Source organism: Heliconius melpomene, chromosome 12, assembly GCF_056956725.1.
Source record: "Heliconius melpomene rosina isolate 202511_hmr_F chromosome 12, ASM5695672v1, whole genome shotgun sequence".
In the NCBI taxonomy this organism is placed as follows: domain Eukaryota; kingdom Metazoa; phylum Arthropoda; class Insecta; order Lepidoptera; family Nymphalidae; genus Heliconius; species Heliconius melpomene.
Window position 1 is genome coordinate 15,635,463 of NC_140400.1, and position 16,791 is coordinate 15,652,253.

A 16,791-nucleotide genomic window follows, 5' to 3' on the forward strand; every position below is an offset into this window, starting at 1 on the left:
AGTCATGGCTCTACGTCAATTTTTCAAGATCAAAATTTTCTTCAGCATGAAAAAAATCGTAATCGTTATCGACGCAGTTTGGCGCGTAACTTTGTTGTGAGTGCACGCGTTTTGCGTTTTATACAAAACACGAATAACCAGTTCTGCTGATATTTATATATAATAGTTAGACATAAAAACTATTATTATTTGTGTGTATGTCATTATTATTGTAGAATGAATATATTTATTTATCATTCAATGTGTAAATAGTCTGTTAATAAAAAAAATGTGCTTTGCCTAATTTTAAATAATTTAAATAGTAATGTAATTTATTTATAATGATATAGTGTTAAACATGGAACTAAAACATAATAAAATATTTTTTTCATTAAATAAACTTTCTAAAGTGATTTTTTTTCTATGCGAACTACTTAAAATGCTAACAAGAAGAAAATTGCAAACTCTACTATGCCTATTTTTTATGGGTAAGATTATTTGTTTATAATATTGTAAATGTGGATCCAGTAAACATGAATAGAATAGAATATTTTACTAGATTACAAGATTTCATAAGTTTATTAATTTAAATTAAAGTAAAATTAACTTATCTTATGTATTAGATATTTAAACTGCTTATACGAGTACGTTGTATAACAAATCTTCAACCATTAGAAAATACAAAAATATTTTTTAACAATAAAATTCAATTAAATGTTTTTCAAATTTTAATAAACTTTATTTTATTATATAGACAAAGGAAAAGGTATCTAGAGATATTCAATGTGTGTTAATTTTTGACTTTTTTTTGTATTTGGAGATTTGATAATTTTTCAAATTAAAAAAAGAAAATTCAGTAAAAAAATTGCCAACCTTTCTATATTTCACTTTGAACTGTTCGGTTGAAACAAGGTTTTATTCAAAATTTTCAGTCTCATTTAAAAATGCATTTTTGAACCTTAAAACGTTACTGACAATTCTTAATTAAATACTTATATATTTTTATTACATTTTTGCCAAGTTTTGGCAGTGTATAATATCTGTGACTCATAAATTTGTGTATTCATAAACAATGATGATGACAAATGTATAGAAATAATATATATATATATATATATAACTGTGTCGAATGTTTTCATTGAAATGGGAATGAAATAGGATTGAAATGGTCGTATAAATAGAAATCGAAATAAATTCATTAATTTATTTACATGTTAATAAAGATTTTTACAATTATATAGTAAATATTGATATTTTACGTATTACGTATTTGATGGCTTTAGTTTATTCGACGCTAAGTCTAGCCAGTGCTAGGCTTAAAAATAGAAAATGGTTTCACGCGTTCTCTCGTATAGGAGGATAGACAGAGGGAACCTTGGGTAAATCTTACTCATTTGAGAAAAGTGGAGAAAATGGACCGTTGAGTTACTGAAATACACACCGTCTCGTGCAGTGTTATGTAAGTGTATTCGAAAAATGGGGGAGTTATGTCAATGAAATACTCAAAAAATATTATATAGGCTCTACGAAGTATCGGTAAGGACTGACTATAATAATAGGAAGGACTATAGCCCACTGTGTTCCTCGATAGAGAGAAAAAAAGAGTTAGACAAACTAAATACAAAAATATGTTTTCAATTTAGGCAAAAAAGGTATAAAGTCTAGAATAACATTCAACATTCTTCTTTATTTTTTTACATTAATTATTACTTCCTGAAACAATGACGTTTCTTTTCGACTTTAGCTCATAAAGTTGGCGCGTTAACACAAACACACTTTTCAGTTTTATAATTATAAGATGTTATTATAATTTAACATGTTAAAGAATAAAAAAAAACTACAAAAAAAAATTGATGCTAAGACACTTTATTAGGTGTTTAATACACTTATACGCAGACGCGCCATCATGTCCTCACTGTTTACTAGAACAATTTACAATTACTTAGTAATTTCACGAACATATGATATAATATAATATCAATTAGTTTTAATCCAATTATCGCGCTACCCGCTGTTTGCCTCGTTGCCTCGTGTTACTGCAATATTGAGAGTAAATTGCAAGAAATGAACGTTCAAATATAGATACCTACGTAGTACTTACCATCAGTATTGGTATATGTTTTTTTTATTATATAAGTTCTTATTATCATAGTGGTGCAGTATTAATGTCCTCGGTGAAACGAGGTGGTTTTTAGGTCCAGTTTGTTTTGAAAGGGTATAAGTATTTATTTGTTGGGACTACTGGTCCAGTATTTTGCGTTGAACAGTCCATTTATCTAGGAACTGACTTGCATGCCACTCAGACAGTGTCAGATCTCACATATAACTCTTAGTTATTATAATTAGAGGCGGACGGAGCCACAGAAAGAAAAAAAAACTTAATTGTTTGAGGGTTATCGCTATCCATTACCTACAAACATATTAATATTTAATTTAAAAAAATTATAAAAATAATTTCAGACCAATTCTACAGTTTCATATCTGTTAAATGTTTAATTGATTTGAGACATTTTATTTACTATAAAATTATTTCTTTCTTTTACAGACTAAAAATTTATGTAATCTCTATGTTAAAAAACTAAAAATATTGTATTAGTTCAGTAAAATTTAGAACGAAAAAAAGTAAAAGTAATTTAAATAAAAATCATTTCTAAAATTGTTATACCTATTAAGTTATTTGAATTACTAATACTTTCTGTTGTTTTACTGTAGATTCTTCATGTTTCCAGCTGCATAATTATTTTTTTCCCGTGATTTTAAATAGGTGTAGTCTGTAATGAAGATTGGAGAGCCAAAAGTTTTATACTCTTTTTAATTAAAGATAATGTATAATATGTAAATACATATATCAGCTACTGTCTGTAAGCAAAAAAGATTTACATGAATTGAATTTAATTAACCTGACTGTTTTATGTTCTTAACTTCCTACTAGAGTTCAGTTCATTCATTTAATTATGCAAATAATTATGCATGTGTGCACTAGCGGCCGATCCTATGCTATAACTTTTACCAACTGCTTAAAATAGTTAGTTTATACTTTAACAAATTCAGAAAAGAATAAATGATAATGTTTATTATACTAACTCTATGGTTATTAACGAAGAGAGTTTCTAATCGTATTATGCATTTCCTATTCTTTTCTGTCTATATAGTGATTTCTGTATGCTTGTAATGTTCTCCTCCGTTGTCATGCGTGTGACTGTAAACACAACTGGTGAGTTCTTTTCCCATTCAAGAAAAAGAAATATTTAAAATTTTAGTTCTTCGCTGGCGTCGTGGCAATGCGCGGCGTTGAGTTCCGCGACTCAACACCCAATGCTTCCAGAATTCAGCGGAAAATGGGAAACGGAATTGTTTTAATGGGAACAAATTATCTTAGCACTAGGTTTTCAGGTTCCCCCTGCCTACTCTGTTATGTGAGCGGAATACTATGTGAAGCTAAAAAAAGTTTAATTAACTTTCTATATCTATCTATTACAACTCTACTAAAATAATGATTTTAAAATATTTTATTTTATTTGCTACATAATCGTGTTACGGATTTGGATAAAAAAAATATATTAATAGTTTAAATAGGCATAGGATATTTTTATCTCGGTCGACGACATGGGTTAACGCGTTATCAATTTATGTTATTAGTTTAGTTCTAACAAGTGTTCGGCTCGCGGGTTCGCTTGCGTCATCTGTGCTATGTATCTATTATACACATAAAACTTTTCTATCAAATAGAACAATTCTGTTTGTTCGCGTTGCGTAAATAAATAAAAAAAATCAAAGAATTAATTAAATCTAAAACGTATACCTGTGGCCAAAGAGCATTTCGAGTCATATAATATACACAAAACGCAGAGTTAAATAACTTAATACGCAAATGTCTCGAAAATTTAGTGGTGCGTGGGGAACGGACTATCTTAACACTTCCCAATAGGTTCCCCCTGCCTTTTCGGCTATGTACGAGATACCGGATGTAGTTTGAAGCTAACTAAAACAATAGCGTATATTATTATAAAACTTGAAATAAATACAGGACACGAGGTAAACCTGTGTGGTTCCTTATTGTATTTTATTTTAAATTAATATTTGCAATTCATATTTTATTTATTTATTACTTTAATAAACTAAAAATATGTCGTAGCTTGATCAAAATAGTTTTAGCGTGTTTATTTTAGTAATAAATTCTGTTGTCGTTTCATACCTGACAGATTACCAAGTTTATAATTCAATGATAACGCTCAAAGTGATTCGCCGCCCTGATAACTCTTAGACCTAATACCTTTGTATTGATAGTGTTAAGCCAATTTTGGCGTTAAACTGCTGCCTTGTGAAAAATAGCGGAAAAAAATAACAGTAGTTAAATAAATAGCAAACGTACCCCAGAATATATGATCTTTATTTCTTAAATATTTTTCTATACTCACTTTAAAATTGATTAAAATATTTGAATAATAGCATTTATGTACGCTCTTGCCAAATTTTCTTCATTAGTAAAATTTCCGGTATGCAAAAGTATAGGAAATTTGTAAAAATCTTAACAGAGATACTAACCACCTAAATAAGTTGTAACAAGATGACTTCCAAGAGGCGAGGGCTTGAATACCGGTAAGTGCGTGTAATTCTGACCTGATAATTACATTTTAATACTAAGTAACTTAGCATGTGACACGGTAGAGAGAGCCTATTGTTAATACAATTTGTTCCCCATTTTCCGCCGAATTCTGGAGGCATTGCATGTTGAGTGACGGATCTCAACACTGCGCTCTATCTCGACACCAGAGCGATAAAATGAAAATATTGAATATTTTATTTCCTCGAGTGTAAATCGAACCCAAAACATGTCGGGTTTAGTCACACGCCTGTTCATATGTGCTGGCCATAACATTATCTTTATAATCCTACCAGTATTAAAAAAGATTAGTGAGTATAGATGTTTTTTCCACTTTTATGAAAACTACTTTTAATAGTAGAAGATTTTTTGATAGTTCTCTTAGTTCCCCCCTACACTCCTCGAGGAACTTTCATACCGAGAAAAGTATAAGAAATGTGCACTGAGTTTTAATGAATTAATTTTGTTCATGAAATATCTAAATATGTTAAAGTAAAGTAAAATACTCTTTATTGTATACCAAAAATAAATTCATAATATTACTCGATCGATCTCTTCTAGGCAACCTTTGGGTAGAGGAGAAAATATTAGTATTTTTTTATATTATTGTTATCTGCCAATCGTAAGACTTACTTGTATAAAACTGCCTGAAGATATCTGTAAATAAAAAAAATAATTGTAACACTGAATATTATTTATAATAAATATATATTTAAACTAAAATAATAATGATTATATTAGAAGCAAATGTAATACTACACCTATAAAATAAATTATTCTAATATTTCTCAGATCTATGAAACCTATTAGCAATTATATTAAAAACTACAAATAAACAGACTATAAAAATATTTTCTTAAACAAATGTAAAGTGTATAAAAAATATTAAAAACAAATCCTCATTTTGTATATTTAAAAAAATATATACATAATGAATTTAATGACCCTAAATTAATATATTTATATCATTATGCCAATGTATTTCAAAGTGGGTGGGAGGCGTTAGAAAAGGAAGCTGCGAAACTCTGTAGAAGCAATAAGCAGTAAGCCGTCAATAGTCTCATGACTGTAATTTTCCATCTAAACTAACAATATTTTCCTGAAAACGTTACTTAAAAAGAAATTATAGAATATAAAAAAAATTGAAGAACGTAAAGGTTCCTATTATAATCATTGGGGCGTATAGATGGGATCTGGCCTCAGTTGAAATATAAAAAAATGTATGTATTTCGTTGTGTGTTATATATATTATACATAGATTTCTTTATTTTTTTAAATTAACAATAAGAATTAGCAATTTAGTAAAAAATGCGTAACTTGCAAGGTCGTTAATGATTTTTTATACAAAGGTTTTTTTTAAATTTTTGAGGCATAATTTTAAGTATGTTGAAATCCTAAAGTGGACACCAGACTTACGCGTACACCACCCAGCCCCGTCATCCGTACGCCCGTGATTTTATTATATTTAAAACTACGATACAATAAAATACAATGGTATAAAAAGCGAATACTACAGCTACATTACTATGTTCTAAGAATCAAAAATATGAACTACAAATCTCAATTCTATGTATAAAAAAATATTTTCACACAATAATCTTTTTAATTCACATTTATACAAAAAACAATATCACAATAACACTACAACCGCTGTTCATTTTGCAAATCCGTCCTTCACAAACTACGAAAGTATCCAAAAAAAGTCTACTTGTTTTCTCACTTTACTTGGAAACTCTCTTGCCTGCCAATCAAAAAACATTACGGATTTTTAGTTATATCCGGTTTTTTTGTTAAAAATACTGTGTCGCAGATCAGTAGAACAGGAGCCAAGAAATTACTCAAGACTGAAGTAAAGCGACACACCTCGACCTGAAGTAATCTCTCGACTGCCGAACACGTAACCACATCAAAATGACAAATATTCTAAAATCTTCAGTCTTCCAATGATGAATGCATAGAACAACAGCCAGGAAACTATCTAAAGACAAAGTAAACAATTGACTTTATGTTTAGATAATCAAACTCTTAACTGCCGTCCATTATTTTCTTTTTGCTCAGTCACGAATGCTAAATTTATTAAAAAAACTAGAGAATATAATAGATAGTAATCCTAATGTAACAAAAAATCTTAATATAAGTACATACTTACAACCTCAAGCGTGCCGCAGATATAACAGTGAATGCTAAAAATAAAAGGAAAGAAATAGATTAAAATCATGACATACTCGTACTTATATAAATACAGGATAAATTGCGAACAAGGTACGATTATCAAGCTTAAGCGGTTAGCTATTGACACACAAACCTTAGCAGATGGGATGCAATCCACATATCTTTCTGTCAGCACAAGTTTCCTAAATTCTAGAATAATAAAAAAATCGTTAAACATTCAGGTACACATAATTTAAAACAGTAATAGAAATTAAACATCGATCTACGAACATATGGTACCTAAATAGGAAGATTAAAGCTAATATAAACAATAATTACGCAAATTAAGCATCTTCGATAATCTTTTAACAAAATCCGTGTCAATAATTATTTAATTTCAATTTTAACAGAATACTTATTTTATACATTTTAGCTCACGCTGTATCCAACACATAAGAGGGTAGGTAGAGGGGATTTGGCAACCAAGTTTTAAGACACTTCGGTTCTCTACTTTTCGCTTTGTAAATTTGGAGGCATTGTGCTGGTAACTCAATGCCGCAATTGTTATACATATCGACTTAGGACTGAGATAGTCAATGAAAGTAACTGAGAAACAGAGAGATTTAGATTGTTCGATCTAACAAAGAGACAGAGATATAAAAAAATATATATTAGCTGTAGTGAATATTGACATGTCATCTGCATAGAAAGTTAGGAAACTAACTAAAAGCAAATAACATTGCCATTAGCTATCTCCCAATTGCCGTGACGTAAAACAATTGAATTTGAAATTTCATTTTAAACGGAATTTTACTATATAACTAAGTAATTATTTTATATAATACTAGCGGACGCGCGCAGCTTCGCTAGCTTATTTAGGGGTGAATTCTAATTCAATTAAATATTTTTAAGAGTCGAAATTTCAAATTTTATAAAAATCGGTGGCGATTTGAAGATTTTTCCATACAAACTTTCAACCCCTTATTTGCACCTTTAGGGGTTGAATTCTAGAAAACCATGAAACATGTGTTCAATTAAATACTTTTAAGAGTCTGAATTTAAAATTTTATAAAAATTGGTGCCGATTAAAAAAAATCGATACAAACTTTCAACTCCTTATTTGCACCCTTAGCGGGAGAATTCTAGAAAACTATGAAACACATATTCAATTAAATACTTTTAAAAATCTAAATTTCAAATTTTATAAAAATCGGTGCCGATTTAAAAAAAATCCATACAAACTTTCAACCCCTATTTCACCCCTTTAGAGTTAAAATTTTTCAAAATCCCTTCTTAGTGGATGTCCAAATTACGAAAGTCAACGTCTGCCCAAACTTTACGTTTGTACGCACAGCGGTTACGGCTGTGCGTGCGTCTTACCTCAGTCAGCGAGGACAAGTCCTTTTATATATATAGATAATTTATTATATATATAATTAAAAATTTTGGTCAGTGCAAAAGTATACTGATAGCTCGCAAAATGACAACATGACAGGTAAAGTTGATAGTTTAAAGTTTAAACCTGGACTCCTTTTGACATGCATTCTCCTATTGTGTAATATAATCTATTCGGTTCGGTTCGGTTCTTTATTTATCTAGTCCATAAATAAAAAACCGAACCGAACCGAAAGTTTATACCTTGCTGTTAGATAGACTCCGAACTGTCGTCACATCGAGTAATTTTTTAAAATTAACTATTCGTACTACTTTATTACATTTATTTTGAACTCTAAGCAACGTTATCGTGTAGAAAGGTGCAACGAAAGATCGGAAACTAACTAAAGGCAAAGTCGATAGATACACCTTGCAATTAGGTAGTCTCCCATCTGCCGTCACATCGAATGAATTTGGAGTCGAAGATATATACACCAAAAGCTCGGAAGCTAATTAAAGGCAAAGTAGATAGATACACCTTACTTTTAACTAGTCTCCCATCATGGAGGCCGTCGTTCATAAGCCTTAACATAATATCATTAAAAATTATTTGCATTAATAGGATTTTTTTACAAACATTATATTTAGCTAACGTTCTTCATTTGTAGTCATGTGCACCAACAGATCGGAAAGTAACTAAAGGCAAAGTCTATAGATACACCTTGCAATTAGGTAGTCCCCCATCCGCCATCACATCAAATATTTCACTTACGTTATGAAATATTAACAAAGTTAAAAAATATCTGTATGTTATTTTTATAAAATCTCTAGATTTAGCAAACGTTCTTCATCCTGTAGACATGTGCACTGAAAGACCGGAAACTAACTAAAGGCAAAGTCGATAGATACACCTTGCAATTAGGTAGTCTACCATCTGCCGTCACATTTTCACTTACGTTATGAAATATTAACAAAATTAAAATATATTTATATGTTACTGTTTAACAAATCTTTATATTTAGCAAACATTCTTCATCCTGTAGACATATGCACTGAAAGACCGGAAACTAACTAAAGGCAAAGTCGATAGATACACCTTGCAATTAGGTAGTCTCCCATCTGCCGTCACATCAAATATTTAATTTACGTTATGAAATATTAACAAAGTTAAAAAATATCTGTATGTTATTTTTATAAAATCTCTAGATTTAGCAAACGTTCTTTATCCTGTAGACATGTGCACTGAAAGACCGGAAACTAACTAAAGGCAAAGTCGATAGATACACTTTGCAATTAGGTATTCTCCCATCTGCCGTCACATCAAAGATTTCACTTACGTTATGAAATATTAACAAAATTTAAAAATATCGGTATGTTATTTTTAAATAATCTTTCTATTTAATAAACGTACTTCATCTATAGACATGTGTACTGAAAGATCGGAAAGTAACTAAAGGCAAAGTCGATAGATACACCTTGCAATTAGGTATTCTCCCATCTGCCGTAACAACAAAGATTACACTTACGATATAAAATATTAACAAACTTAAATATATTTATATGTTATGAAATATTAACAAAATTTAATATATTTAAATGTTATTGTTTAACAAATCTTTAGATTTAGCAAACGTGCTTCATCCTGTAGACATGTGCACTGAAGGACCGGAAACTAACTAAAGGCAAAGTCGATAGATACACCTTGCAATTAGGTAGTCTTCCATCTGCCGTCACATCAAATATTTCACTTACGTTATGAAATATTAATAAAATTTTAAAATATCTGTATGTTATTTTTAAAAAATCTTTAGATTTAGCAAACATACTTCATCTATAGACATGTGTACTGAAAGATCGGAAAGTAACTAAAGGCAAAGTCGATAGATACACCTTGCAATTAGGTAGTCTCCCATCTACCGTCACATTTTCACTTACGTTATGAAATATTAACAAAATTAAAATATATTTATATGTTACTGTTTAACAAATCTTTATATTTAGCAAACATTCTTCATCCTGTAGACATATGCACTGAAAGACCGGAAACTAACTAAAGACAAAGTCGATACATACACCTTGCAATTTGGTAGTCTCCCATCTGCCGTCATGTCAAATATTTAATTTACGTTATGAAATATTAATAATATTAAAACATATCTATATGTTATTGTTTAACAAATCTTTATATTTAGCAAACATTCTTCATTCTGTAGACATATGCACTGAAAGACCGGAAACTAACTAAAGGCAAAGTCGATACATACACCTTGCAATTAGGTAGTCTCCCATCTGCCGTCATGTCAAATATTTAATTTACGTTATGAAATATTAATAATATTAAAATATATTTATATGTTATTGTTTAAGAAATCTTTGAATTTAGCAAACGTTCTTCATCTGTAGATAAGTGCACTGAAAGACCGGAAACTAACTAAAGGCAAAGTCGATAGATACACCTTGCAATTAGGTAGTCTCCCATCTGCCGTCACATCAAATATTTAATTTACGTTATGAAATATTAACAAAGTTAAAAAATATCTGTATGTTATTTTTATAAAATCTCTAGATTTAGCAAACGTTCTTCATCCTGTAGACATGTGCACTGAAAGACCGGAAACTAACTAAAGGCAAAGTCGATAGATACACTTTGCAATTAGGTAGTCGCCCATCTGCCGTCACATCAAAGATTTCACTTACGTTATGAAATATTAACAAAATTTAAAAATATCGGTATGTTATTTTTAAATAATCTTTCTATTTAACAAACGTACTTCATCTATAGACATGTGTACTGAAAGATCGGAAAGTAACTAAAGGCAAAGTCGATAGATACACCTTGCAATTAGGTAGTCTCCCATCTGCCGTCACATTTTCACTTACGTTATGAAATATTAACAAAATTAAAATATATTTATATGTTACTTTTTAACAAATCTTTATATTTAGCAAACATTCTTCATCCTGTAGACATATGCACTGAAAGACCGGAAACTAACTAAAGGCAAAGTCGATAGATACACCTTGCAATTAGGTAGTCTCCCATCTGCCGTCACATCAAATATTTAATTTATGTTATGAAATATTAACAAAATTAAAATATATTAATATGTTACTGTTTAACAAATCTTTATATTTAGCAAACATTCTTCATCCTGTAGACATATGCACTGAAAGGCCGGAAACTAACTAAAGGCAAAGTCGATACATATACCTTGCAATTAGGTAGTCTCCCATCCGCCGTCACATCAAATATTTCACTTACGTTATGAAATATTAACAAAATTTAAAAATATCTGTATGTTATTTTTAAAAAATCTTTAGATTTAGCAAACATACTTCATCTATAGACATGTGTACTGAAAGATCGGAAAGTAACTAAAGGCAAAGTCGATAGATACACCTTGCAATTAGGTAGTCTCCCATCCGCCGTCACATCAAATATTTCACTTACGTTATGAAATATTAACAAAATTTAAAAATATCGGTATGTTATTTTTAAAAAATCTTTAGATTTAGCAAACATACTTCATCTATAGACATGTGTACTGAAAGATCGGAAAGTAACTAAAGGCAAAGTCGATAGATACACCTTGCAATTAGGTAGTCTCCCATCTGCCGTCACATCAAATATTTAATTTACGTTATGAAATATTAATAATATTAAAATATATTTATATGTTATTGTTTAAGAAATCTTTGAATTTAGCAAATGTTCTTCATCTGTAGATAAGTGCACTGAAAGACCGGAAACTAACTAAAGGCAAAGTCGATAGATACACCTTGCAATTAGATAGTCTCCCATCTGCCGTCACATCAAATATTTCACTTACGTTATGAAATATTAACAAATTTTAAAAATATCTGTATGTTATTTTTAAAAAATCTTTAGCAAACATACTTCATCTATAGACATGTGTTCTGAAAGATCGGAAAGTAACTAAAGGCAAAGTCGATAGATACACCTTGCAATTAGGTAGTCTCCCATCTGCCGTCACATCAAAGATTTCACTTACGTTATAAAATATTAACAAAATTAAAATATATTTATATGTTATTGTTTAACAAATCTTGATATTTAGCACGTTCTTCATCCTGTTGACATGTGCACCGAAAGATCGTAAACAAACTATAAGCGAAATAGATCAGCACAGCTTGCCCTTAGGTTGTCTCCTAACTGCCGTTACGTAGAGGTCACCGTTACTATGTCCATAGTCAGTCAGTCCATAATAGGTCCATTACAATTCAATTAAAAGTACAGTATAAAATTTACGTTGTTTTTTTGCATATTTAAGAAATCCTGAATTGCAGATTGTGCATTGAAAGCTCGAAAAGTAACTAAAGGCAACGTCAATAAATATACCCTTACATTCGGTGTATCTAATGACATTGTTTTTAGTTAATATTCGAGGAGATCCCCATTGTTGTCCCAAAAAAAATTTCAAGTAATTGAACATTTCTTTTTAAAGTTCCGATTATTTTTCGCATACTCAAAGACTTTATCTGATGGATAAAGATCTAAGCTTCGGTTTGCTAATTAAAGGCAAAATAGGTACTTCTTGCTATTAAGTAATCTCCCAACTACCGCCACTTACATTAAACAACAAACATTGTTGCCGTCATACTGAATGATGGAAAAAATATAAAGTTTTTCTATATTCTTAATGATAATGTAGGACTTCCTCCAGCTAGATGGGGTAACGATATTCGCAAAGTGGCCGGCAACGCAACGCCTGGATGCGAAGAGCACAGTGACGAGTACAGGCTGATGATGATGATGATGATAATGTACGTTGGAGAGATGTGCACCGAAAGCACGGAAGCTAGTTAAAGTCAAAGTAGATATAGAGATACTTTGTCTTTAAGTAGTCTCCCAACTGCCATAACATCGAGTTCTTCTATATGCAATTTTTTTTATATTTATATGTAAGTATATATAATTGTAATTATATGTATATGTATGTAAAAATTTTGCCTTTAAGTAAAATCCAAATTGCACTCAAATAAAGTAATTTTAAAACTACAGTTATTAAATAAATATAAGTCGATAGCACATTTTCCATTACCCAAAAGTAGTCAAATTTGACAATTCAGGTCCATTAGTGTTCACTACATTTTCTGCGTTGAAAACGTAGAATAAAATATTTTTGTGTTGTTAGGCAAGGTAGATTTACACACTCTGCCTTTAGTTAGTCTCCAAACTGCCACCACATGAAGTAATTATAAAACTACAACAAATAACTAAATGTAAAGTCGATAACACATTTTGAGATTTCCCAACTATTTCCCAACTTCAAACTCCAAACGGCCGTCACATAAAATGAATATGTGCTTGAAGAATAACATATCTTTAATCATAATCGTATATTTAAAATATGTCATTTGTATAATAGAACTCATATTAAAATCTATGTATGTATTAAATCAGAATGTTTTTATTAATTAATGATAGCACAAAGCTTAGGAGTTTTTTTGTATATATACTTATTAAAGAGGATCAGAGGATCTTCAAATCTTAAGCCAGGGATCCATTTAAGACAAAGCAACTACATTTTATTTCTAAATTTTCTTAAATCATGCAATTTTTGTCTTTAAATGTCATATACAATTTTTCTAAGAAATCGATAAACATATAGCGAAATAGTGAAATATAGGAAGGACGAAGATGAGTATATTAAAGAACATATAAAACGCTTGTACATCAAATAAACTACACATGAAATATTAGAGTGCCCTAATTTTATTTACTTTAAGCAAAGTAAATAAAAAGTTAACCAATAGCCAAAATTTAAATACATAGAAAACTTTGAATAGATAAGTAATACGAAAAACTATTTTCGTTTCTTTTTAACGACCATTAAAACATTTTAGAGTAATATTACATATATTACTCTAAAATGTTACTCTAAGTTGCATTTAATAATAATATTCTTCGTCACTTTATTACTAACATTAATATTATACTTTTGCTTTAAAAAAAGATAAATAGTGTAACTATTTATTAATTTATTTAATAATAATTTACTTATACAAAATGTGTAACCAACCAGGGTTGCCAGATGTTGTCTTGAGGAAAAACGGGATTTTTATATCTGGTATTGTCAATAACTTATTTAAAAAAAGTAATTAAAAAATAATTATTTAAAATATATATATATTATGTCTGTCCCGCTTAAATTTTAGACAAAAAATCGTGACGTCTGGCAACGCTGATAATAACATATTTTAGATCTAACAAGTTATTCTATAAATCTACTTATAATATCTGTTATTTCTTTACTTTAGTATACCACATCGATTATTTGTCTAGATTCGATTTAAAAGTCAAGAAAGTATATATAGTCATTTATACTGTCTGGACTTCTAAATCGAACAAAATCTTCGATCCTCACTATTTTATTTTAATATTTATTTTATGTATATTATTAAAGTTATTATAGAGATAATTAAAGTCAAATACTACAAAACTATTTATGGAAGTAAATAAGTAAACTTCGCCAATATTTAGTCAGTTTTAGTCGTCGAGAAAGACAAAAAGTCAACGCTTACCAAAGCTGAAAGAGGCCATTTTAACAAAAGTTTGTTCTCTTTATGTGACGCTGTTGTGTTGTGGGAAGGTAGTTCCTGGAACAAAGAAAAATACAATTAGAAGTGATGTTATAATCACATTTTCGATTTTAGTTTAGGTTAGTTAGTAGTCTTAGTTTTTATTTTTTTTTTGAAAATTATATTAAATTAAGTAAAACGATACTACTAAGCGTAAGTGGTTCACTTGTTGAATATTAAAATAATTTTAAACTTAATTAGAAATTAGTAAGGAGAATTTAGAAATTGTAACAAGAATTTCCGATCGAATATTATATATTTTTTTATTTAATTACAAGAATATATATCATATTATGCGCTAAATATCATTTAGCACATAACACGTTGCGCAGCGTTGAGTTTCACCACTCAACACGCTCAATGTCTCGAAAATTAGGCGGCACGTTGGACACGAATGTCCTAAAACTGGGTTCCCTCTGCCTAATGTGATATATACGGGATATATATAGCGTGAAAATAAAATATACCATTTCATATGATAAACATACGTAGTATTTAACGTAGGTATGGTTTTCAAACTATCACTATTATATTTAATTCATACAACATTTTGACTTTTATAAAGAGTAAAAACAGTGTCCGAGTATAAAATTAAAAAAATATATGTATGTATGTTTTCCGAAAGGTGCAAAATTCTGTTTCTAAAGTCGAGATAATAGAAGTCGGATTCACTAAACAAATGTTAGTCGACTCGTTAGGAAAGAGATTTATTTACTACGAACGTGTGAAAAATAGCATTTAGTTCTTGGAAAAACAATAACTTTTAGCTCGCACGAAGCGAAGTTTAACTGTAAACAAGAGTTAGCTTTTAATTTTGCAAATCCAACATTTGTTGTAATCTCAGCTTATTCTCATATTATCGGGCAATAGTTATAAAAATAATTTAAGTCTAATTATTTCTCTTTGAGAATTGGTATAATCTGTTGTAATTTGGCATATACATATAATAAAATCGTAACTTATCGTCTGTACATTAAAGATTGATTATTTGAGCATTTATGGATGACATACAATCCAAAACAATGATAGTAATTTTTTTTCTTTGTGTTGGTTTTTTTTTGTTATTTTATTTTAAAAACTACATCCACGGGCGCATAGTTGCCCGTGCCTTTTTTTATTTTAAGAAAGTTCTTTTAATGTGACGTACTTAATTTTGGGACAATTTAAACTGTACTTATATCTAGAGCTTATACTAGAGGGGTTGGATGAGACCCCTACCGACAATTTTTTTTTTTACATATATTATTATAGTACATTTATGTATTTATTTATTTACACATATATAAATTGTCTTTTGTATAATTATTTTATACATTTATATAGGTGTGGATTTTTAGATTTGGCCTGGCTTATGCAGAACGCCTTCCTTAAGTTTTTGGATCTTTGTGTTGGTTTGTACACGCTAATTTCCTACAGTTACAGTTCCTTACAGTTTCCTATTGTATTTTAATAAATATTCCTTAAGTTTCCTTTTGTTATATTTAAATCGATCCATAAATAAAACATTTATGTTAATAAATAAATATATATATAAATCAACTTCACGTTGTATTCTGCATACAGTAGAGAAGGCAAAGGGAACCTAGTGTTCCGTTCATATTGATATCCGGCATTGCCTGCTGAGTAGCGGAACTCAATGCCGCGCGTTGCCTCGCCACCAGAGCGAAGAAATGGAAATATAAATTTAAATAAATATTTTAATATTCCTCGAACGGGGATCGAACCCGCACCCAGTCGCGTTTACAGTTATAGTATTATGAATAATAAAAATCTACTTACGGTTAGCACTGGATTTAACCAACACCATTTTAAATGTAGGTACATATAGTTATAACACAAATGGTAAAATCACAATTGAACACGGTACAGTACAAAAGAAATTCAACCACAAATAAAACAAAACACGAAAAACACAAATTTGGAATGAAATACTAAATAAAACAGAGGAACGCATGGAAAACGCATCGCGTGGCGAGCATTGACTATTATAATAAAATATGCATCGACAAGGGGGTAGGTGTAAATGTTAGGACTCGTTTACTGGATCCGGCCACGGCAGCGAGCGCTTTCATATTCCTTGT

At 29.8% G+C, this 16,791-nt stretch overlaps 2 protein-coding genes across 2 annotated transcripts in view; one reads left to right on the forward strand and one right to left on the reverse strand.

The window, feature by feature from the left end:
* Positions 1 to 16,791, forward strand: part of LOC146534150 (lutropin-choriogonadotropic hormone receptor-like) — a 36,081-nt gene continuing 19,290 nt past the window's right edge. Inside the window, exon 1 of the mRNA XM_085194926.1 lies at positions 1 to 467. Coding sequence (XP_085051052.1) covers positions 338 to 467 — 130 coding nt within the window. The 5' untranslated portion in view covers positions 1 to 337. The remainder of the gene's footprint in view (positions 468 to 16,791) is intronic.
* LOC146534151 (AN1-type zinc finger protein 1-like) overlaps positions 4,513 to 16,791 on the reverse strand; it is a 33,777-nt gene continuing 21,498 nt past the window's right edge. The window contains exons 3-5 of the mRNA XM_085194930.1: positions 14,654 to 14,728; positions 5,216 to 5,239; positions 4,513 to 4,599 (exon numbers count right to left, since the gene is read on the reverse strand). Coding sequence (XP_085051056.1) covers positions 4,528 to 4,599; positions 5,216 to 5,239; positions 14,654 to 14,728 — 171 coding nt within the window. The 3' untranslated portion in view covers positions 4,513 to 4,527. The remainder of the gene's footprint in view (positions 4,600 to 5,215; positions 5,240 to 14,653; positions 14,729 to 16,791) is intronic.